Genomic DNA, 23,032 nt, shown 5'->3' on the forward strand with positions numbered 1-23,032 from the left:
GATTCTTTTTAATTAAAAAACATCTTTATTTAAAGAAGGCCTTGGGATGACAAGAATGAAAGTGATATTGAGGAGGACTGTAGACCCTGCTTAGAAATAGAGGCCGAGTGTTGAAGTAAGCTGTGCTATTCACATGTTTATAAACATGAGTGTCGACTAAGCCACAAACAAGGCAAATCACGTCTACAAAATCACCTATAGTTGACCGAAACACTGAATTATCTTTCCAATTCGCATTGATGGATTGAGCCACTAATAACAAATCTAGTTTATCTTAGACAATAATAATCCGGTGTTCCTTGATCTAGCCCAAAACCTTTCTAACACATAATGGGCAAGCTCCCTTAACATAGCCTTCATGATTCTGAGCAACCCATGCCAATCATGTGTTATCCTGATAGCTAAACCTTACTGCATCACACACAATTGACTTTTATGACCCCTATTGGAGGTTTTAACCATCTATTCATAGAGGGAGTGGATTGTGGTATAACAGAGCTATATCTCAATTTACTTGAATTATCAACCATCCACTTGCTTCCATTGTCTCACACATAACTACAACCCAAGACATAAACAAAGAGCCACTAGACCACACAAATTCATTCCTACTTTTCTAAATGGCCTAGATTGTGAACATCAAGCTCTCTTTTTTCCTCAACCAAGCTAGCTACAAGAGAGTATTTTAGAAAGCCATTCCTTGAAGGAACCTTCTTGAAAGCTTGCAACACAAAAACCACACACCTGCCAGACCTATTAAACAAACGCACACCACAATAAAATATATTTCACTGTCTCTTCTGCATCTTGCATATAGGACAGACTCGATTAACTTCCACCCTCTTATAAGTTACATGCTATTAGCAGGAAGCTTTTGGCTGCTTACCAAATTATATGCTTCCTTCTAAATGGAACTTTGATATTCCAAAGCCTACTCCAGGATCCATTGCCAAATCTATCTATTGGTTCCAAATGCAAGAGCTTATATGCACTTTTCACTATAAATGCTCATTTGCAGAATGAACAAAGGTATTATTAAGACCCTGGCAACATCATTAGCATTCACTAAACCTATTGATAATAGAAGGTCCCATTGCCTGTTATTACTCCCACAGATCTTTACTTACCTCAGTTGCCATTGTTGACACATATGGGTTTTCATCCATTAGCCAGGGATTCTCAAATACTCTAAGGGTACGTTTGTTTGGCAGGATTTGAAATGCATTTCATTTTGAAATACCGGGAGTTGTAACTTCTATTGTTTGTTTGATTGGATTTAAAAAGTAATTCACTTTTTAAATCCCATAACCACGGGATTCATGAATACGGTTAAACTCGGTGTAAAACAAACTCCCGGGTCTCAAATCCCTCATGTGACATTCACGTGAGGATTCATGTGTTTGCTTTGGGGGTGAGACAACTCGCCATCAATGCTTTATCTCATCTTCAACAATCCCTCCAACCCTTTGTTTGCTTCTCAAATTCATCCGATCAGCCAACGTGGTGGAGATTTTATTTTATTTTATTTTCTTGGTCTATGGCTATGACATTTTGAAATATGTGTGATTTGGATTAGGATCATGTGCAGAGATTTTTAGATTGGATCTATTTATATATTCGGCTTCTACTTGGATGGATGATATAGTGTTATCACACCATTCAAATGTATAATTGCATATTAATTCAAATAAATTAAAGATGTTAATATATATATATATATATTAAATTAATGCAACAAAAATATAATTATATATATTAAATTTATTAATTTATATATAATTAATTAATTATTATTAATTAAATATAATGATAGATTTTATAATTAACAAAACCAAATATCAATAAAGGGTAACCTTACCACAGGTATTTACATCTTTTAAATATATCAAACAACAAGATAAATTTTTTAAATTTAGATTTACAAATCCCTCCAACAAAATACAAAATTCTAAAATTTAGAATTCCAAATGCATCCAACCAAACATTGGATTTTACTTTTCTGTATTTTCAAATACAAAGATTTGTAACTCCAAATCCATTACATTTGCAACTACATCTAACCAAACACTAATACTATCTCAAGTAACTACTCTCAGAACTGCACCTAACTTAACCAAGAACAAAGCCATATGGATATGTTGCCACACAAAGCTTGTGTAGTGCCTAAGTGATGCTTCAATAAAGCACTTGTTAAGGAAATACTAAGCTTTGAAAACTCTTGAGACCAATGCATTCGGGGGCATAAGGAGCCACAACCTAGTCTTTGTGAGGAAGGCTAAGTTAAAGCCATGAAATCTATGAAACTCAATACCTCAGTTAACTTACTAGTAACATAATTTCTCCCAAGATGACTAATGTATTTCTTTCCTATCAGCTCCTTTAAAACCCCATTAGAATGAGTTTAGCATTCTTTCCAATTCAAGTAACTTAGAAATCCATTTGAGAACCAAGAGAGTCCATAACAGGTTTACCAACAATGTAAAAACTCTCCAACTAATTATTGGCACCTAATTCATTCAGCCCAAGCAGTAATTTCACTACTTTCTTAAAGGAAAAAAAAAAAAAACAGGATGGCTCTACAACACATTTGATAAGCAATGTAGAAGCAAAACCAAAAGAAAGGGGAAAATTTTGAGAAAGTGGTTCTAGTATCACAAAAAGAGCACTTGAAAGAGTTTATGTCAAGGTCACCAACAAAATGTGTAGGTAACAATTTGATTAAAACTTCACAAGTTAAAAACTAGGGACACAAAATATGTAGCAAATCCGAGCACATTAAGGAAATAATATTTTTTAATGTATGTTCTAATGCAGATAATTTAAGACATCATCAAGCAATTATGAAAGCATATAAAGTTAACATATATAACGTCACACAAAGGATATTACCCGTACAGTTTGTCAATTAAGAAATGCAGCAAATACACAATTTGATACTGGAGAGAGTGATTGAATTCTCTTCAACTCAATCAGTAGATCATTGCGACAGGTTTATGATTTCTTGATTATACATATTAAGTTGCAACTTAGAGAGAAGACAAGGAAAAAGGTAAATTTATTTGAATATATGCTTAATAAAAGTTAGAATTTCAACTTTGCAACAAGTAAATAGACAAAATAAAGTGAGCACAACAACATCCAATTAATCATGAAGGAATTTATTAAAATCTAGCACATCATCAACCCAATTTGAGAGGCAAGAGAGCATTTTAATTTTATAAATGTATGTTCAGCTGCATTAGCATTAGCTTCCAAAATAATCAATTTTATGCATATTAAGTAAATTGTAAAATATATGATGATCTTTGTAGTGTAAAATAAATGCTAAGTTTTATTGGCTTGTCAAATCATCTAAAGTATGCCATCAAATCTCCAAATGTCAATCCATACTAGGTATAAATCATAATGCTTGTAATTGTGCATATATCTACCCATTTAAAGTGAAAAAATTGGGGTTTTTTTTTTAAAAAAAAAAAGTGGATAAACCATCGTTTCATTGAAAAAGAAATAGAACAACATAGAAGCCAGGTCACTAGAAATGAAACCCGACTAAAGACAAAACAACCAAAACCAAGAACAACAAGAAAAAGGCCCACAAAGGGGAAGTACACCATTCATGGAATGGTGTACACTGGAGCAAGATTGGATAACTCTAACTCACGAGTATCGATTACAGAATCAAAGATGATGACTACAAGTGTTTCATACAAGAGATAGATAACAAGGAAGCTGCCTCTGGATAAGCACTTGAAATCAAAGAAATTGCTTCTAATTTAGAATTAGAAATCAAATTGGTCGCCTCAGGATTAGAGCAAGGGAAGGCAAATGAATTTTTATAATTAGGTAACGCCTCGGGATTCGCACGATCCAAAGCTTTTAATGGTGGAGATGTATTGGAGGACACCTCAAGATTAGCAATTTTCTCCCTTGGGATTGCCAAAGCAACCAAATCAGGAATATACTCCATGTGATCAACAATTCTGAGTGAAGGATTGCCATCCGATTAGATTTTTGCCTCGCGATCAACAGATGGCTGATCTCCATCAACAACAACCTTGGAACAAATCTTCTGGTTGCTCGGGATGACAACTTTCCCCATGCATGATGAGAAGAGTTACATTCCAATTGAGTCTTTGCCTCACGATCAAATGCAGGAAGATATCCAACATGGAAGTCTGAGGAGTTCAACGTCGGGTGGGTAATCTTCATGTAAGAAGATCTCCAACATGGAAGTTTGACAATAACAAGTGTCATCAAAGTCCATAGTATGTCTCATAGAGTCTCGGGGTTTGAAAACCACTTCTTCTTCTCCAAGTTGGAGTGTTATTCGACCATCCTTAATATCAATGAGAGCCTTTGAAATTGCTAAAAATGGCCTTCCTAAAATCAATGGTACCTCAACCTTGTCATCAACATCAAGAATGACGACATCTATAGGAAAAATGAACTTTCCCACTTTAACCAAAACATCTTCAATTATCCCTCTTGGTTGCCTGATGGACTTGTCGACCAACTGTAAAGTCATAGCTGTGGCTTTCAGTTCTCCAAGCCCAAGTTTTTGGAAGATTTTGTAGGGCATGAGGTTGATGCTCGCACCAAGATCAGCAAGAGTTTTCTCATTCACTAACCCTCCTATTGTGCAAGGAACAATGAATCCTCCTATCAGCAAGAGTTTTCTCATTCACTAACACTCTTCACCAGTGACACTTCCTCCAACTTCCTCTTGTTCGTGAGCAACTCCTTCAAAAATTTAGCATACCTCGGCATTTGTGTAAGAGCTTCTACGAATGGGACATTAATGTGTAGAGTCTTAAGCATGTCGAGGAATTTCTTGTATTGCTCTTCCTATTGATCCTTCTTCATCTTCACAGGGTAAGAAAGTTTTGGTTAATAAGCTGGCAATGTACTCTTTTCCTTACTCTCTTCCAATGCCTTCTCCTCTACAATTGACGGAGTCTCAAGATCAACAATGACAGCTGTTCAACCTTCTCTTTTTCGGGCTCCTTCTCAAAAGGGTTTGGAAGTTGCTTCCCACTTCTCAATGAAACACCCTTTAAGGATTCCTTCAGGTTAACTTCAGTATTGCTAGGGAGTGACCCCGGAAGCCTCTCCTCAATCAATTTGGACATCTGAGCCATGTGGTGCTCCAGATTCCTAATAGTAGCATTAGTGTTCCTCATCATTTCTTCATGATTCAAGAAGCGACTTTCAGTTCTCTTGATGAATTGACTAACAATCCGGTAAGTTCACTAATAGAATTGATGATGACAAGGATGGTGATTGTTGTGTGCTTTGTGGGGGAGGTCTATTCGGTTGTTGTGTCCCTTATACTTGTCTTGGTTGGCTCCATGAAAAATTCGGATGATTTCTCCACCCTGCATTGTAAGTGTTGTTGTATGGGTTGTTTTGAAAACAATGATTCTGCCCAACAAAATCAACATGTTCCAACTGTCTCGTACCCATATCAGCAAAACCACTGGGCTCACATGGATGTTCCCAACTATCACTAGAAGATCCATCCACTATGCTGAATGACTGCAATGAATCCAACCTCTTCGTAATAGCTTCAACCTGTGCGGCCAAAGTGGTGACAACATCCACTTGGTAAATAACAGGCAGCCTTTACAAGCTTGCTCCTCTCGGAACTCCACTGATAGCCATTGTTTGCCATCTCTTCGATCAATGTGTATGCCGCGCTAGGTTGCTTGTTACACAACGAACCCCCTGAGGCTACATTAAGCATCTTTAGCATCGTTCAGCCCATTGTAGAAGATTTGAATCTGCATCCACTCCACTATTTTGTGTTGTGGGCATTTCCTCAGCATTTCCTTGTACCTCTCCCAAGTGTCATATAAGGATTCAGATTCTAACTGCACAAAGGATGAAATATCACTCCTCAGTTTGGTGATTTTTGCTGGAGGTAAGTATCTTGTGATAAAAGTTTCTGAAACTTATTTCCATGTTGTCAAAGACCCTAGTGGCAAGAAATTTAGCCACTGTTTGGGCCTTCCTCACAATGAGAATGGAAAAAGTCTTAGACGAACAACATCCTCAGACACGTTGTTGGCCTTAACAGTATCACAAATTTCCAATAAACTCCTTAAATGCTCATATGGGTCTTCATCTTGAATTCCATCGAACTGACACATCTGCTGCACCATTTAAATGATACTCGGTTTCAGTTCGAAATTGTTTGCAGTAATAGGAGGACGAACAATACTTGATCCCACTCCCTCCAAATTTGGTCGGGCAAAATCGGAAATCCTTCGTTGTTTATTCCTGGCCATACTTTCCTTTTGACTTACGTCCACACTGATCTCCACTGACCCTGTCTCGCTCAAATTAATCTGTCTAACTCTTCTTCTGAATTCCTCTCAAATTCCGGGTTAGGGTTTGCCAATGGAGAAGATGTGCTTCCACGAGTCATACACTCGTGCCTACGCACGAAAAGATAAGTCAATGTGAGTTCAAGAAAGTAACAAGAGTGAAAATGAAAATAAGATAAAAATAATGGCTAAAATAAAAAGAAAACAAATATTCACAAGTATGAACAATACTAACAAACTACACCGGAATCCAAATTTTTCTAAAAGTTACCAGTCACCAGCAACGGTGCCAAAAACTTGATGCACTCTCTGCAAGTATACGGGTAGCACGCAAGTAGTAAAGTGATACCCCGTGAGGGGTAGGGTTGTCGAACCTCAAGGACTGGACTTTAAGTACTGATTCTTCTTCCGATGTCTAGCTAAGCAAGAATTTGGGTTATTTTACAGAATAGAAACAAGTAACCAAGGGAAGAATAGATGAAGATGTTGGGTGATTAGGATCAAGATTTCAATGACAAGAGAGCAATTCCCCGGACGATCCCTATGAGCTATAGCATACTGACTTGCTTCTAAGGCCTACTAGGTACATTCCAAGATTCAAGTGTGTCCTCAAAGGCAATGTTGCATCTATGGTTCTCATATACACCAAGTTTTGTTAAGATAACTGTACATTTCAAATACATCGAGTTTTGCAATCACACAAGCAACTACAACTATGGTATCCATACACCAAGTTTTACCAAAGCAACTGTGCACATTAAACTCATCAAGTTATGCAACATAAGATTTAACACAAGAATCAAAAGAACTCCATAAATATTAAAAGAAAGTAGTCAAAGCATACAAAGCATCATAGTTCATGTCCCGGAGCACCGTGGACGATTACCCCCTCATGGACTGGTACACCAAGGAAGATAAAGAGAAAGATCTAGAGGAAGTAGCCATGACTCCCTACATCACAAGATAATCTTCCTAGTCGAGCTCCGATATGCTAACCCCACTTTCTTTGTACCTCCGCCTCATCCTTGATCCCCTTAGAAGATGTGGTGCAGCCTGATTTTTGCTCTCCTTAAAGTCTTCCCGGTGGAGAGAAGAATCCCCGAACAAAGATGAGAGTCAAACCCTAGAATCTGGAGTTAAAAAGGGCAGTTTTGGGCTCGACACGGGCTAAGCACGATTGTGCTTTGACTGTGTTTCCTCGGATGGGCTTTTGAGTGAATTGGCTGAGCGCTCGCTTAGATTTTCTAGTGGGAGAAAGCACGATCGTGCATGGGATGTGTTTCACTCGAGCACGATCGTGCTAGGGGCTAGCGAAACGTGCTTCCCTTGTTACGCAGAAAATGCCTTAGACCTGGAATATTCAGTAGGAGGAACACGCTCATGCCCATCCTTCTGCTTGAGTTTTCGCTGGGCATTCCTCCAGGCAGAGATAATCAATAGGACAAAGCACGATCGTGCTATGCCCGTGTTCAGCTTGAGCACTTAGCAAATATCTTCGTTCTTCGCTCGTTTCTTCACTAAATACACTCCAAATTGCTTCGAACCCCAAAATCCTGCACATGTGGCAACTATACCCAAAATAGCACCTAATGTATTGAAAATTATGCCAAAGGACGAGAAAAATACTGAATTGAGGTTAAATAAATATGATATGAAATGCACTCATCAGCTATTCTGAACTGAGATGAATTCCTTGAATAGCTTCACAATCGTCAAGATGGTGGAGTGATTACAATAGTGAAATGGGAGGTTGGTTAGCCGAATCCAGGTGGCCGCCGGCATCGGTGACCCCTCTGACCCTAAGTCCGGTATCCAATAGTGAAGTTTTATCGAGCAAGGACCGTGTTTGCTTGAGAGGTGGAAGTGACTGAGCTCCTCCGCTACTCTTGCATCCTTCGGCATTGAAAACTCGATAGTGAATGGCCTCCAACCAAATGGCATGACCTTTTTTACTTGCAGGCCAAAGAATGTAACCAGACCCTCAAGGAGGGTAATCTCTAAAGTTTGGCTGGTGATGACTGAAGCTACCGATAAATTGGCAAGAAATTCTCTCGACCGATGAATGTCTTAGGTTATTGGTAAAGAAACTGTTGAACGCAGGAGAGTATGTGGTGTGGGGAGGATACCTCCAGACGCAGAGGCTCCCTGGAGAGGATTGAACAATTGCGGAGAAGAGCGTCACTTCGTGCAAATTCTCTTCTGGAGGGGGAGATCGTGGATGGAGCTTACTGGCTATGATGTTGCAGTTGGTTGTACAGTGACCCGTGTCGAGACAACGTTGGCGGGTGAGTTGATGATGACACTCGATCAACATGTGATCCGGTCGATGATAGTGAAGTCAAGGAGATCTCTCCCCTCGGGAACAGCAGCGCTTGAAAATATGACGACCATTCGACGTCGGAGTCTCCTGAAGGGGCTGAGGAAGTTATGGAGGACTGCGTCATTGGTGTTGCACCCTAATCCAGTGCTAGTTACTGTCAAACCCGAGCCAAGTTGGTCGCCTGTGGGTGGAAGCAAGAAGGAAGAATGAATAACCATCGCAAAGGAGGTTCCACTTCTTTCTTCATTTCTCAAAGAAGACTTCTGAGGCAAGTAGGTTCGGAGAGGTTCAGAAGAGACAACGGTGGTTTGAACGTCATCTTTTTCCGAAAGGAGAGTTGCACTGCCAAGAGATCCACCGTGCTCCACCGCATCACCACCGGAGTTGCCCAATGTGCCGCTTAGGAGGTCTCCCATGTTTTGTTAGAGTTGAAATTTTACTGGCCAGAATTATTATTTTTTTTATTTTTTTAACTTGTGCCTTTTCAATAAATCACAATATATTATACATATCATTTTATTCACCATTTTCATCTATGTTTTCTTTTTTCTTTTTTTCCTTCAATCTTTCAGACCTATCAACCTAAAATCTTCTCATAACTCTATAAATTATTTGTAGTCATTCAATTGCATGACTTAATAAAGAGCAATGATTAAGAAATTGGCACATCTATGTACGCATATATATACTTATAAATTTATTACATATCATGCATAAAAGCTTATAGTACATAGGATATCTTACAACATTAACATCTTGGAAGATCACCCATTTAAGAACGAACAATAAGGGAAAAAATTGCAAACCTTTTTATAGAAAGAGTGGTGGTTAAGAACTAAGGCTTTGAAAGACAGTCGAATTGAATCAATGTTGATTCTCGACAATCACCAGCAAAGTAGAAGCTAGGTGATAATGGTGTAGATCTCAGAAAGGTAAGTGGCAGCGGGAAACAGAGCTTCCATACCGACTATCAGTAAGCAAAGTGGATCAGGTAAGAGGGCACCGATGTAGATCTAGAAGAAATCAATGACAGTGGAGAGTTAGGGGTTTGATGTTTGACAATCAGCACGTGAAATAGAAATGAAGAAAAAGAGCAGTAGAAGAGGAAGGATCACAACGTGAATCTAAAAGATAACATTACCTTACCATATGAAACTTGTGAATCCTTTGTGATATTTGTTTTACGGCCTATTTGGTCATAAAACAAAATCATTAATTACAACAGATTTGATCGATCAAACTAAAAATTGAATCCCTTAAACATGGGATTTTTCATAACATATTTGAAGTTATATGTAACTCCAAACACAACAAAACAAATATCACCTTAAATAAAAATAGAAAAAGCTCCACTTTTGTTGAAATTTATCCAAAAAACAAAAAAAAATGAACTTCTGCCTAATTACAATGAAATTTGGATGACATGGGCTATTAACTTAATTTCCAACGTCCTTATTTAACCCATCTCAACCCATTTAAACACTCATTCAACACATGGAATTCTTTTTAATATAATTTAATTATTACAACTGAATATCAGTTTTTAATTTGGTGAATTAATTTTGGATAATGTTTTACCTTTTTTTTATTAATAAAATAAATAATATTATTCATTAAAATTGATTCAGAGGTTTTAGTAGTTTAAGTGAGTGGTTTGAGTTTAAATTTTTTAAGTAGGAAAACACCATAAAAACACCCAGGGGATATGGCTCCGAGTATCATCCCACTCACTCTGGGGTCAATCACCTAAAATAAATGTATAAATAATATTATATAATATCATATATAATCTTATACTTTATATTGTCATTAGATGAGTTGGTGACTTGGCCTGGCCTAATTTTCCAACGCAACCTTTTTGACCCAAATCCATTGATGCTTAACCTAAACTCATGCAACATGTGGGCTTCATATGAGATTTATGATAGGTTCATATCCTAACACTTATAATACTTTACGTTACCTTTTGGCCTATTTATTATTATATAATATATAAGGTTATGTTAAATATTTTTAATTAATAATTAAAGCACCTCTCTATTGACCCATAATACTTAAAAGGGTTTTTTACTTGCATACCCCTATAAAATCATGAATTTGCTTAAATACCTTCATAAAAATAATGTTTGCTTGTATATCCCTACAAATCAATTATATTTGCTTATATACCCCTATGGTTAAGTTGACTTTTAATGGTGTTAAATCAATGGATGGAATAAGGTTAAATTACCAAAATAGGTTTGCTTGTATACCCCTCTAAATTGTTTTTTTCTTATTTTATCGACATTACTCATTTCATTCAACAAATAACCATTATGGGTTTGTTAATATACCCATCAAAATTTTTTATTATATTTTATAGACTTTAAATTATTTAAATTATAGATAACTAATGTAATTTTTTTATATACGCTTTCATTATTTTTAAAATTTATTAAAAATCATGAAATTTTGAGTAAATTCATATTTTTAAGGTTTTTATAAACATCTCTAAAAAATTTTACATTATCATATGCTCTTCACAAACACAACCTAAAAATAGATAAAAATTACGACATGTAACAATATATAACAAATAATTTCATACACCTACTCAAAATATAATCACATATGAAATTTATAAGAAAAAAGTCCATTAATTGGTGTTTGGCCCGCCGACGATAAACACGATTGGGAGGTTCTCCAAGTAAGCTCCGGTGACGGCGTTGATCACGTTGATACCTCCGACGGTGAAGGTAACGACACATGCGTAGATGCCACGACGTTGAGCGTAGCCGGTGTTGAATTGGTCCAGTGAGTTTATGTTGAAATCTCTGGGGACGGTGTAGACGTCACTTACGTCGATTTGAAAGAGCCAGCGAGTGAGATGACGTGGCTTGAAGGGATTTGTGTGAAGGGAACCTCAAAAGATGGCGGTTGAGTGGTTGAGAAGTTTGGGAATTTTTCTAAGATGGCTTAGGTTGGATGATGTTAAGGGTAATTGGGTAATTTTATTAAGTTGGGTTAAGTGGGAACTATGGTTAATTCCATAAACCCTAACGGTGGCTAACGGTAACTAACAGTAGGGATATATAAGTAAAAAAGTTAATTTTATGGGTTTATGAAAGCAAATAGTATTTTTATGGGGGATTTAAGTAATTTTATGGTTTTACAGAGGTATGCAAGTAATTTTCCCTACTTAAAAAAAACTATTCTAATTTTATTTGAGACCTTACCATTGATCGAGGACAACAAAGTTGTACAATTTTTATTGTAATAAATAAATAAATCACATTGATTGAGATAAAAATAATTATAAAAAAAACATAGAAAAAATAAAAATAAAAACATAGATTTCACTAGTAACAGTTACACATCTTGAGCTACATTCGCTACACTAAAAAACAATTAAGGACTTAAATTAAAATAAAATCTTCCTAGATGCTAGAACTGTTCATCTCTCTCTCTCTTATATATATATATATATATAATCATCGGCATTAGAAGGTTATTCCTTGGGAAAATCTTATGAAACATAAATTTTAATTATTTTTACAAAATGTTTATCATATTTTGTTTCCTTGAAAATTTTGGGTTTGATAATTTCAAATATTTACAAAATTGCCACAAACTGAGCCACCATCTAATCCAAGTACTTAGTACACTCCACCTGTCAATTTCTCCCAAAAACAAATGAATAAATAAATAAATAAATAAATAAAATAAAGTGGTCACGAGTGGACTAATGATGTGGGGTTGTAAATTATTAGTATGAAGCAATAAGACAAGGACTAGAGCACATGGTTGGCACTAAAACAAAGATGGTGAGCTTTGGAATTACATGGCATGCCCCTATCATCACTCAACTTGTATTTATTTATCATTGATTCATTGATGCTATTTGCCACCAAAAGGCCTACTAACCTTTTCATTGTTAAAATATAATTTTTTTTATATAAAAAAATTGAAACTTTCACAAGTTATGCCCACCTAACAACTTCATGTTATTTATTAATTATTATATGTCATTTTGCAACATGATTCGAGTTACTTATTCAATAAATAGTAAAACCCAAAGCTTTATTTGTTAAAATATTAAAATAGGTTTTTTTTTCTATGGATCTCTAAAAGAATTTGACTAGACTAATTATTTGTATATTTTTTTAATAAAAAACAAATCATGTGTATCCATAAAATTTGTTTATGTATGTACAACTCAGTTCTAAATAAGCTATTGAAATATATTATAAATTATATAAACATTAATTTTTACAATAATAATAATTCATTTATATTTTTATATATATGCAAAACTATTAGCTTAATTTCTTAAAAAATTAGCTTAGTAACTAGTAAAATGAACTTTTTTTTAATTGAAGAATAAACGCAAGACCACCCGCTTAATATCGCTAAGAAATTTGTAGGAGTACATATGAATGATGGTTTATTATTTAAAATTTAATAATATATCTTAATGGTGTATAATAAAAAAACATGAAAACGCAATTAGTTCACTTTCAGGGGTATATTAAAAAAAACCATATGAAAATTTTCAGAGAAAAAAACTTCCATCAAAGAGCTAATATTTCATGTCCTTTAAACAAATTAATCATGTTTTATCGATCAAGACCTGAATCTGATATTTCAAAATGTTATCTTGAATCTATTTAAAGCTATTTTTTACTCTCATTTTTATTTTCAAAATCTATCCCTATAAATACACTATTTTCACAAAATAAATCCACTATTTTATTTTATTTTATTTTCTTAAACCCGTCCAAGATAATATTCACTCATTTTATTTATTTATTTGTTTTTTTTGAAAGATGTGATAAAGATAATTAACAATTAGTCAGGGCATGCATAGGTTCCCGGATTAATTATTTAGTCATGTGTCCAATGTAGAGTTTGCATTGCAAGTCTAAACCAATATTGAAAATTTATTATTATCATGGTGTAATTTAGAAGATTTAAATTCTGGATATTGAAAGTCTTTACCATCACTTTATGTAAATGGTCGCATGCTACTGCGTTATAAACTCGATGGCACTCAATTTATTTTCACCCTTTTATTTTATTATATAATTTAATAAATAAAAATAATTATGCCAACTTGTCAAGACAAAACAGCTAGTATATATATATATATATCAACGTCAACTTTGATGGACCATAAATACAAATGCATGTTAAAAAAAATGCAAATATATTGATAAATAAAATAAGCATTTCATTCCGATACGCTTCTCACTATTCTCAGACCTTAACAAGTGATAGACCACACAGCACACATGTAATTAATCAATAATATTCAAATTCAATTTTGATAAATAAATCTAGAGTACATATATTGGATTTATAATAACTTTTATAAAAGTTTGCATACAACAAAATAGGAATTATTTGTAAATTTGTTGGAATTAGAAAAAAAAAAAAAGAGTTGCATGAAAAAATTTACACTGTCTAAAGCAAAAGAATGGCGGTTGAAGAGAAGTCGCTCTTCAAAAGCCGTTAGATTACTGATATCTTCTAGATGGCTTTTGAGATCGTGACGCGTGTCTTAAGGATCTGAATATCAATGCCATGCTCGCTTATTAGGCAATGGATACGATACTCCACGTGGCATCATTTCAGTGGTACATTGTAAATGTACCCTTTCTTGTTAGACTATTTACAGAGGTACCCTTTCCCCGGATCATCACTATGAAACTGAGATTATATATATATATATCTTAGTTACTTAGTAGATAAAATCAAATATTTATTAGTCAATGGATACGATATATCATAGTCAATAGCAAATTTACAAAATTTTATATTTTATTTGAATCAATATCAATCAAAATCTTTTTCTTACTTTCTTAGTAGATAAAATCTCGAGGATAATTAAAGAAATTTTTTAATTTATTCATGCACGATAACAAAAACGGGGTTACAAAGCGGTTTAATTATCGTACAAGTCTCTATAATTGTGTATTTTTACCTGTTTAGTCCTTTTAATATTTTTAGGTACAATTAAGTTTTTATATTTGGTTGAGTTGGGTCGTTCTAGTCTACTTCAATATTTTTAGGTACAATTAAGTTCTTGCAATTTACACTTGTCCATCTACACCGCAAACTATAATGACCCAACTCGATTAAATATGAGGACTTAATTATACCTAAAAATATTATAATGACTAAAGGGGGAGAAAATATATAATTACGGATCTTTACAGTAATTAAATCTTACAAAACTAGTAAATTCCTTTGAATAAAAATTATAACATCACTTATTTTCAAAATTTTAAATTTTAAATCTAAATTAAATAAAAATTATAAGATTACCATTACCCCTATCTTATTCCTCACCGGCAAGGGGGAGGCCCGCTGCAATCTATATTTATATTTTATAGGCATTCTATTAAAAAAGCAACCTCAACATTAAAATAGAAAACAAAAATTAAAAAATAAATAAAAAAAACTAAAATACTAAACTTGTAAGGAAATTTTAGTTTTTTTATTAAAATCCACTCAAAAAGAGGTCTATTTTTACAAAGTTCCAAATGTGAAAGACCAACAAAAATATAAAATAAAAAATAAAAATTATATATATTTTTATTTTTATAAAAAATATTTTTTTTTGGATAAATGTAACAAGTTGAGCTCCACAAAAATTGTAAAATAGACAAATAAATATAATATAACATAAATTATGATGATTGAATGATCACATAAAGATTTACTCTATATAAGAACAAATAGCATATAGGGTAATGACGTTCTGGTCACATATATAAAAAATGATATATTATGGATGATAATTCCACAATAATAAATAAATTTTTTTTGCTTTACAGTTCAGAAGAATGTGAAAGATATGATTTCTCTCACAGGAGAACCAATAAATAATGTATGAATAATAATGCATAATATTTTTATAAATAATGTATGAAGAACTAATAAATAATGTATGAATAATAATGCATAATAAGATAGCGCTGTTTGGCAAATAAATTTTTTTTAAAAAATCCTGTTAAAAAATGAAAACAAGTTACTTAAAAAAGAAAAACATATTTTCTAAAACAAAAAAACATTCGCCATTAATCCCGGTGAGCCAAAAAAATCAAAAGTTCACCTGCCCCTCCGAGGCAAACAAATCCAGCTGGCCATCATTTGGTTACTTTTCTCAACTTTATAGTACCACTAATGCAAATAATAAAAAAAGGAGGGTTCTGTTTGTAAATTACGCCCCAAACCATACGTTACTAGTAATGTTCTTCATCCATGTCCTGTTTTTAGCTTTGGCTCCAACTCCCAAACTCGTACACCATCGCAGTGAAATCGAGGACCTCCGTCCAAACCCTCATTGCTTTCTTAATGTTTCTTCACTGAAGGAGAGATAATGGAGGAGATTTAGGGTTGCCAGCCAACCTTCGCTCTTGGATTGGCCACGGTCTCGGCGGCCTTGGAGATCACTGTACGTAGATCTGGTGAAAAGTGGCTGCTTTTTCGCTGAAATCGATTTAGATTAAGGTAAGCGGAGTTTTTAATGTGTTTTTATGGTTTTTTGTGATGATTTTTGGTTAAATGTGAGTGGGATTGTTGAGAAATTATAGTTTTTGTATCGATGTTGTTCGTGGAAATTGGAGTGGAGTATGATTGCTGGATGACTTGTGCGTGTTTTCTCTTTCTCATGTTTTTTCTCCTTTTTTTTTTTTTGGGTTCTAATTTGCATACTTCTCGGTTTATCTCGCTGTGGATAGCTTCCAAATTGGAGTAGAGTTAGAGCAATGGGCCGCCTGTCATTTTTAACATTTTTTCCACATGGTTTGGATTAACAATGGTAGAGTTTTCTGAAAAATCAAAGCTTTTATACCTTTTTGGTTGTGGTTAACGCCTAAAAATGGCCTAGATTGCCAAAATTTTCGGCGCAAATTGGGGTACAGTAAGATCAATGGAATTATCCTACGCATCCTGCATCTCTTCTTGTTTTTCACAGATATTTCTGATATTTTTTTTTCTCTTTTAAAATCCTCAGGATTATTAAAACCGTACTTCTCAGCTGGTGTTGTTGCTGAAATTATCAAAAAAAAATGGAATAGATTTTGGGATTTCTCTGGATAATATTGGTATCCAAGAAAGAAGTAGGAAATGGCGTCATGGGATCAGCTCGGGGAGCTGGCGAATGTGGCGCAGCTGACAGGATTTGATGCTGTACGGCTGATCGGAATGATTGTGCAGGCGGCTAATACGGCGCGAATGCACAAGAGGAACTGTCGCCAGTTTGCACAGCACCTGAAGCTTATTGGGAACTTGTTGGAGCAACTCAAGATCTCGGAGCTCAAGAGGTACCCTGAGACACGGGAGCCATTGGAGCAGCTTGAGGACGCCCTCCGGAGGTCATATGTATTGGTTGATAGCTGCCAGAATAGGAGCTATTTGTATCTGCTGGCCATGGGTTGGAACATTGTGTATCAGTTCAGGAAGGCGCAGAACGAGATTGATAGGTATCTCAAAATTGTGCCTCTGATCACTCTTGTGGACAATTCCCGGGTCAGGGTAAGCATTTTCATGCATTTTTTTATTAATAATTGATAATAAATTGTGTGCTCATATATGATTTTATTGGTAGTATGGTATGATGTCATGTGGTTGACGAAAAACAATGTCGACTTGCCAGCTTTTAGAATTGATTTTGCTGTTTTGGCCGTGGACTATGTTTATTTATAATTGCCGTGATTTCATTTGAGTATATAATAATGTTTTGTTATCATGTTTGCTTATGTAATGTGGAATTTTGCTCAGTAAATAGATGAGAATCCTTTTATGATTGAAGGCTTGGTGGTTTAAATGGCTGCTAATAATCTTTGTGGTGATGATTTTGGAATGTTGATGTGTCTTGCCATGGTTATATGTCACTGTCAAAGGAAAGGGCTTGTCGACAAGTTCTCAGTTGGAGTTGCTCTATTGGGTCCAGAGAATAAGATTTGGTCTATGTCTGTAGCCTTGTGAAATGATAATGATTAAGAATAAGATGACATTACAGCTATATCTAAACTAAATATGTCACTTATGAAGTTGCCTTTTGCATGATAATAACTGTCAAATTGAATGTTGAGTTGGTGTTTATTTCCATAGTCAGCTCAGAGAACAGTTGGCAGGTTCTTATGGTTGTAGGCCGGAATTTTCATCTTCTTGAGCTTACTTGAAGTGGTTGACACCTGACATGGTCATCTTTTCATGTAATTTGTGGACCTTTCTTGTTTTTTTAAATATATATAATTTTTATTTTTGCCATATCCGTGTTTCTCCTTTAGTTTGTCTTTTGACTCACCATCTAAAAGTTGTTGAAATTATTATAACCACCCACTCCACACCTGACTATATATAGGATTTAACTTGAAGTCCCAATTGGTTGAATCTAACCAATTAACACAACCAAATCAAACCCCACACATTTAAAGAAGGTGCAGCTACAGAAATTATGTCTGGCTACAACAAAAGCCTAATTAAAAAAATTCTGAGTCTTTTACAGCCAGGGTTTCCAACTGGTTGTCATTCCAAGCTTTGGATCCAACTGAATTAGTTGCAGCAGAAACAGCTACAAAATGAGTCCAATATTGAAGTCAATAATACCTGGCCCATTAACTCATTGGCTTAACCTGCTTGGTTGTCAAAATGGACTCAATAACCTGCTGAACAGGGCTGCCAAAATTATGGAAATCGAGAGTGAAAAGGCAGAAAAGGAAAATGCATAGCTTTTCTGGACAACTGATTTAATCTAGATTTGAAATTTAGCATGACTTTTGACTATTACTGTAGCTAGGTATATGGTTAAAAATGATCTTGGACTTTCCTACTTCATGCATTAGATCGATTATGAAAGAGTAGAAACATTTTGATATGATTTATATATTTCAACTCTGCTATTATACCTTTGCTCTCCTTTTCTTTTGTCTCCTTAGTTTATTTCATCATGCTGTCTATTAATTTTATATTCGGGCATGAAGGAGTAACTTACCTGTTGTTTTCCTGCTTTTGATATATTGCTGTTATTTGCTTGCGACTTGATATATGTCTCTATTTCTTCATGGTAGGAAAAGCTGGAGTATATTGAGAGGGATGAGCGTGAATATACATTTGATGATGAGGACAAAAAGATTCAAGATATGATACTTAATCCAGATCCTTCAAGAAATCAAAGTATGGAGCTGAAGAAGTCTCTTTCAACTACTTATCCAAATTTGCCTTTCAATGAAGCCCTTCAAAAAGAGAATGCAAAACTTCAGCTAGAATTACAAAGATCACAAGCTAACATGGATGTTGGTCAGTGTGAAGTGATTCAACATTTAATCGGAGTGACAGAAACTGTGGCTAGTTCACTTCCTGATAAAGATACGCAAAATTCTAAGAAATCAGAGCCAAATCATTCAGATGCTGGTAATGATAAAGTGGACAGCTATGCTGGTAATCATAAAAGGCAACACCATGAGACTTATGTGCCGTCAAGGTTAATTTTGAAATTTCATTCACTAAATATGTTTTTATATTATATCTCCTTGTTACCTTAGTTTGATACTTTAAAATGTAATTATTATCTTTATTGTTTGTTTTGGTGATAATTTTTACTTTAACTTAACATATCCTTCATGTGCATTATGTGGCTCTCACACACCTTGTTAAGTTTCAGCTGATGATAATAAATTATTTTTTTCTAGAAGCCTTTTGATTGATGTTGAAACTAAATTAATTTTTCTTTATGCTTGAACTTGTTGCAGAGATTCCTCTCCAGTTTCGTCTGGTCGTGACTTGATTTCAAGTAAAAGATCATATAGCCATGGAGAATGGCATACTGATTTGCTTGATTGTTGTGCAGAACCTTACTTATGTGAGGCCACAAACCACTTCTTTTAATTGAAATTTGGTTTTATCACTGCATTAATCATTACTATACGATTCCGAAAGCATTGTTCCTTGTTTGCATCATATAACTTTTGCTGTGCAAACAATTTTAGGTGCATTTTTTAGGTGGTTCTGTTATTGTCTATAATTTATTACTGTGACGTTGTTTACTTGGAATAAAATAAGGGGATCATATACATTGGGCTTTCCCTTGTGTGTTTACTGATTACTGGTTTTATTTATAAATCTTTGGAATTAGAACAGGTTTTTACCTACTTTGAAATCTGTGGTTAACACAAAATTCAATTTTGTGTGGTTCTCAAGATTAAATTATTGTAGACCATCTCAAGGGAGTTGGCACTCCCAGAGAAGCACTGCATGGTGACTAATTTTGTTGTAGACAATTGTCTATGTTTAATGGTCATAGAATTTTTGAAGATTTAAGAACTTCAATCCACACAATGTAGTATGCTACATCATTTTTTGTTGCCATTAATTTTGTTATGTCATTTTGTCAAAAAACACAACTTTTGCTCACTTTGCCTTACATGTGTGAAGTCAATTTTTTATTTGTTGATTTCTGAGTTATAGCCTTTATGTTCTTCAAGCTAAAGTCAATTGACTTCTCTTATTATATTATGTGTGTGTGCGCTCTCACGCGTGTTCTGAATTGAAGCATTTTTGTTCTTTACTCTTTGTGTCCAACCTTTGAGCTTCTTATTAACATCTTGCAGGTATGAAGACTTTCTTTTACCCTTGTGGCACATTTGCTAGGATCGCTACAGTGGCCAAAAAGAGATACATTTGTAAGCAGATTTTCATTTTGTTGGCCGATCTTTCTGTTTTTTTATCTGTCTATGGAATTTCAAGGAAGCCATTATGAATGTTGCATGCCTGTAAGAAATGCAGAGTTTTGAAGTGATCCTTCTTTATAATGAATAATTGCTTTTTTTTTCATTATGTGTCTTTTACCAGGTTTGCTTACGTAAATATTCATATAGGACTTGGTTTTTGTTTGAACTGTATTCATGATTTTCCTTGTGTTGTTTCCCTCTAATGTCCAAACTCTTCCATATGCTTGCTTTAGGAGGCAAGTGAGGGTCTTCATTCAACTAATGAGATATATACTATTTCATAGCATTAATGTCTGACTTGTTATTTGTGCATGTTCAGCGAAGACATTACATCCAATGTGTTTAGATTATATTAGTAAATTAACAGTTTGCCCTCTCATCAGCTTCTGCAGAAACCTGTAATGACCTGATGGCTTATTCGCTGATACTGTCATGTTGCTGTTACACTTGTAATGTCCGAATGAAGTTGCGTCAGATGTTGGACATCAAGGTAACTATATATTGACACCATTACATAGTGGATTCTTTTGAAGTTAGCATGATTTAAGCTACACACTCACTGGTATCGGCTGCATGTCCTTGGCAGGGAGGGTTTTGTGATGATTTCCTTTCTCATTTGATGTGTTGTTGCTGTGCCCTTGTTCAAGAATGGCGAGAAGTGGAGATTCGCGGTATTAATGGTATGGTCTCCTTATATTTGTCTAGACATTCATGATCATAATTACACAAATAGGCTTTAGGCTATTGAATCCAGTTAAAAAATCCTTCTTACACATCATCGGCTATGTGAATCACTACCCTACTTCTATTATATTGAGATTTATATTATCCGTTGGTTTACTCAAAGTGTGAAACACTTGTATGCTAGTATTTCTTGGTTTGACATAGTCACTCATATCTATATCCGCAGAAGATACACACACTTGTACACACACACACACATGCACAAATACATACATAGATACATAACAGATACCAAGCATTTTCTCGTAGTTTTTCCTTGTAGTTTTTAGTAAAAATCTAGAATATAGAAATAAGGCTAAAGAGTGATACTATGGTCTGCATTTCCATTATCCCTGAGAGATTGAAACACAATTCAAAGGAACAAGTAATACACCAGCTAGAGAAGCTCTTATCTGATTCTCCATCTCATGCTTGCTTACCTTAACTTCAAGGGAAAGGTGACTGTGATTATAGGGGTGTCCTCCATCGGCCATGTGTCACTGGGCAATATAGCTGAATGGCAAATCTATTATCTCGTTGTTACATGGCACTTATCCAATGACTTTGATGCAATGTTCACAGGGTTAAATAGCTAGGCTAGAAATTCCTGATAAGAAAGGAAAAGTAATGTTTGTACTGCATTATGTTTGCAGGTCCAGAGAAGACAAAAACAAGCCCACCCCCATCCCAATATATGGAATCCTAAGAGTAGTCTGGAAATGCAGCGGTCCAATTTGCATTTCAAAAATACAACTAACTAGTTGTACAATTAGTCTGAAGTTCCACCTGCATGTTTTATCCTTTGTATTCTTTGTAATATCCATGCCCCCTTGTTTATGTTTTATTGAGCTAATTTTCAGTGTTTTAAATAGTTATTCCAGTAAGTTTTATGCAATTCAAACCTGATATTTCTTTCATAATCTGAAGGAACAACCCATGCTTGGTTAGTGTGCCTGGTGAGTCTGGGTTCTTTTTGACATGTTTGAATGGCTGAAGAGTTGACTGACCTGGAGGTAAAAAAAAAAAGATGGTGTTTCTTTTGTTCTTTGTAGTGTTTGTCAAAAAGAACAAGTTAATCTGTTAAAGATGGTAATTGTTGATCCTTAATTAAAATTCCTATTTAAGAAAGCAATTTTTAATTAATTTGAAATATGTTTTGTTTTCGTTAAGCTCTCTTGATTTTGAAGTATTTCTGTTTTCAATTTAGGTTTTTCTCTGGCGTGTGGTATTTGTTGGGTGTACATATTACATGACTGAGTTAGACTCATCACTCATGTTCAAATAATATGTATAATTATGATGACATTTGTTTATTCATAATTTGAAATTGGGAATTGTTTCAAATTATGTGGATAATTATGATGGGATTTGTTTTTTCATAACTTGAAATCAGGAATTGATTTGTATAATTATGATGATATTTCTTCAATCATAACTTGAAATTCAACAAGAGAAAACAGTGACCTTGGCTTCTTTACAAACTAAATTTCAATTCAAGAAGATGACTCTTGGAGTTAATTCTGGATAATTATGATTCATGTTTGTGTCTCATCTTTTGTTCAGTGTTTGTTTAGTGGATTATTTTGATGCTCGGTGGTTTTTTTCCTTTTTGGGTTTGCATATAAATCTTAATTGTCATTGCTGTTTTTCTTTGTTTGGGTTATCTTTGATTAAATTTTATTATTATTATTATTATTATTATGTTCTAATTTAATATATTTATATTAATATAAAGATATGTATATATATATATCTATATATAATCTTATGTTAATGTATTTTATTTATTTTGATAAATGTGAACAAATCGCTAACTTAAATTTGATGTTGGGAAGGATTTGAACTTGACCTTTGCTTTATATATTTATTATGATTAATATGTGAAATGACAAAAATAACCTTATTATTTAAGAATTTTTTATTATTTTATATTTATAAATATTTTA

The 23,032-nt window shown here is 34.4% G+C and overlaps 2 protein-coding genes and 1 non-coding gene across 4 annotated transcripts; 2 read left to right on the forward strand and 1 right to left on the reverse strand.

Annotated features, from left to right (window-relative positions):
• Nucleotides 1-4,144: 4,144 nt before the first annotated feature.
• LOC120271566 lies at nucleotides 4,145-4,681 on the reverse strand. Its single transcript, XM_039278248.1, has one exon. The coding sequence runs from the start codon at nucleotides 4,679-4,681 to the stop codon at nucleotides 4,145-4,147; it is 537 nt and encodes a 178-aa protein (XP_039134182.1).
• Nucleotides 4,682-5,796: 1,115 nt separating this feature from the next.
• On the forward strand, nucleotides 5,797-5,903 carry LOC120272780. Its single transcript, XR_005540316.1, has one exon. It is a non-coding gene; the product is annotated as a small nucleolar RNA R71 (small nucleolar RNA).
• A 9,981-nt stretch (nucleotides 5,904-15,884) lies between these two features.
• On the forward strand, nucleotides 15,885-22,461 carry LOC120272383 (cell number regulator 13-like). Of its 2 annotated transcripts, XM_039279206.1 has the most exons (9): nucleotides 15,885-16,140; nucleotides 16,646-17,166; nucleotides 18,705-19,117; nucleotides 19,386-19,495; nucleotides 20,244-20,315; nucleotides 20,747-20,853; nucleotides 20,950-21,043; nucleotides 22,014-22,099; nucleotides 22,294-22,461. In XM_039279206.1, exons 2-8 carry the CDS (start codon nucleotides 16,759-16,761, stop codon nucleotides 22,061-22,063), a joined length of 1,254 nt encoding a protein of 417 aa, XP_039135140.1. In that variant the 5' UTR covers nucleotides 15,885-16,140; nucleotides 16,646-16,758; the 3' UTR covers nucleotides 22,064-22,099; nucleotides 22,294-22,461. The 2 variants fall into 2 exon arrangements, with proteins under 2 accessions (XP_039135140.1, XP_039135139.1); XM_039279205.1 differs by lacking the exons at nucleotides 22,014-22,099; nucleotides 22,294-22,461 and adding an exon at nucleotides 21,740-21,933 and having other exon boundaries at nucleotides 15,886-16,140.
• Nucleotides 22,462-23,032: the final 571 nt, after the last annotated feature.

Source organism: Dioscorea cayenensis, chromosome 11 (assembly GCF_009730915.1).
Source record: "Dioscorea cayenensis subsp. rotundata cultivar TDr96_F1 chromosome 11, TDr96_F1_v2_PseudoChromosome.rev07_lg8_w22 25.fasta, whole genome shotgun sequence".
Classification (NCBI taxonomy): domain Eukaryota; kingdom Viridiplantae; phylum Streptophyta; class Magnoliopsida; order Dioscoreales; family Dioscoreaceae; genus Dioscorea; species Dioscorea cayenensis.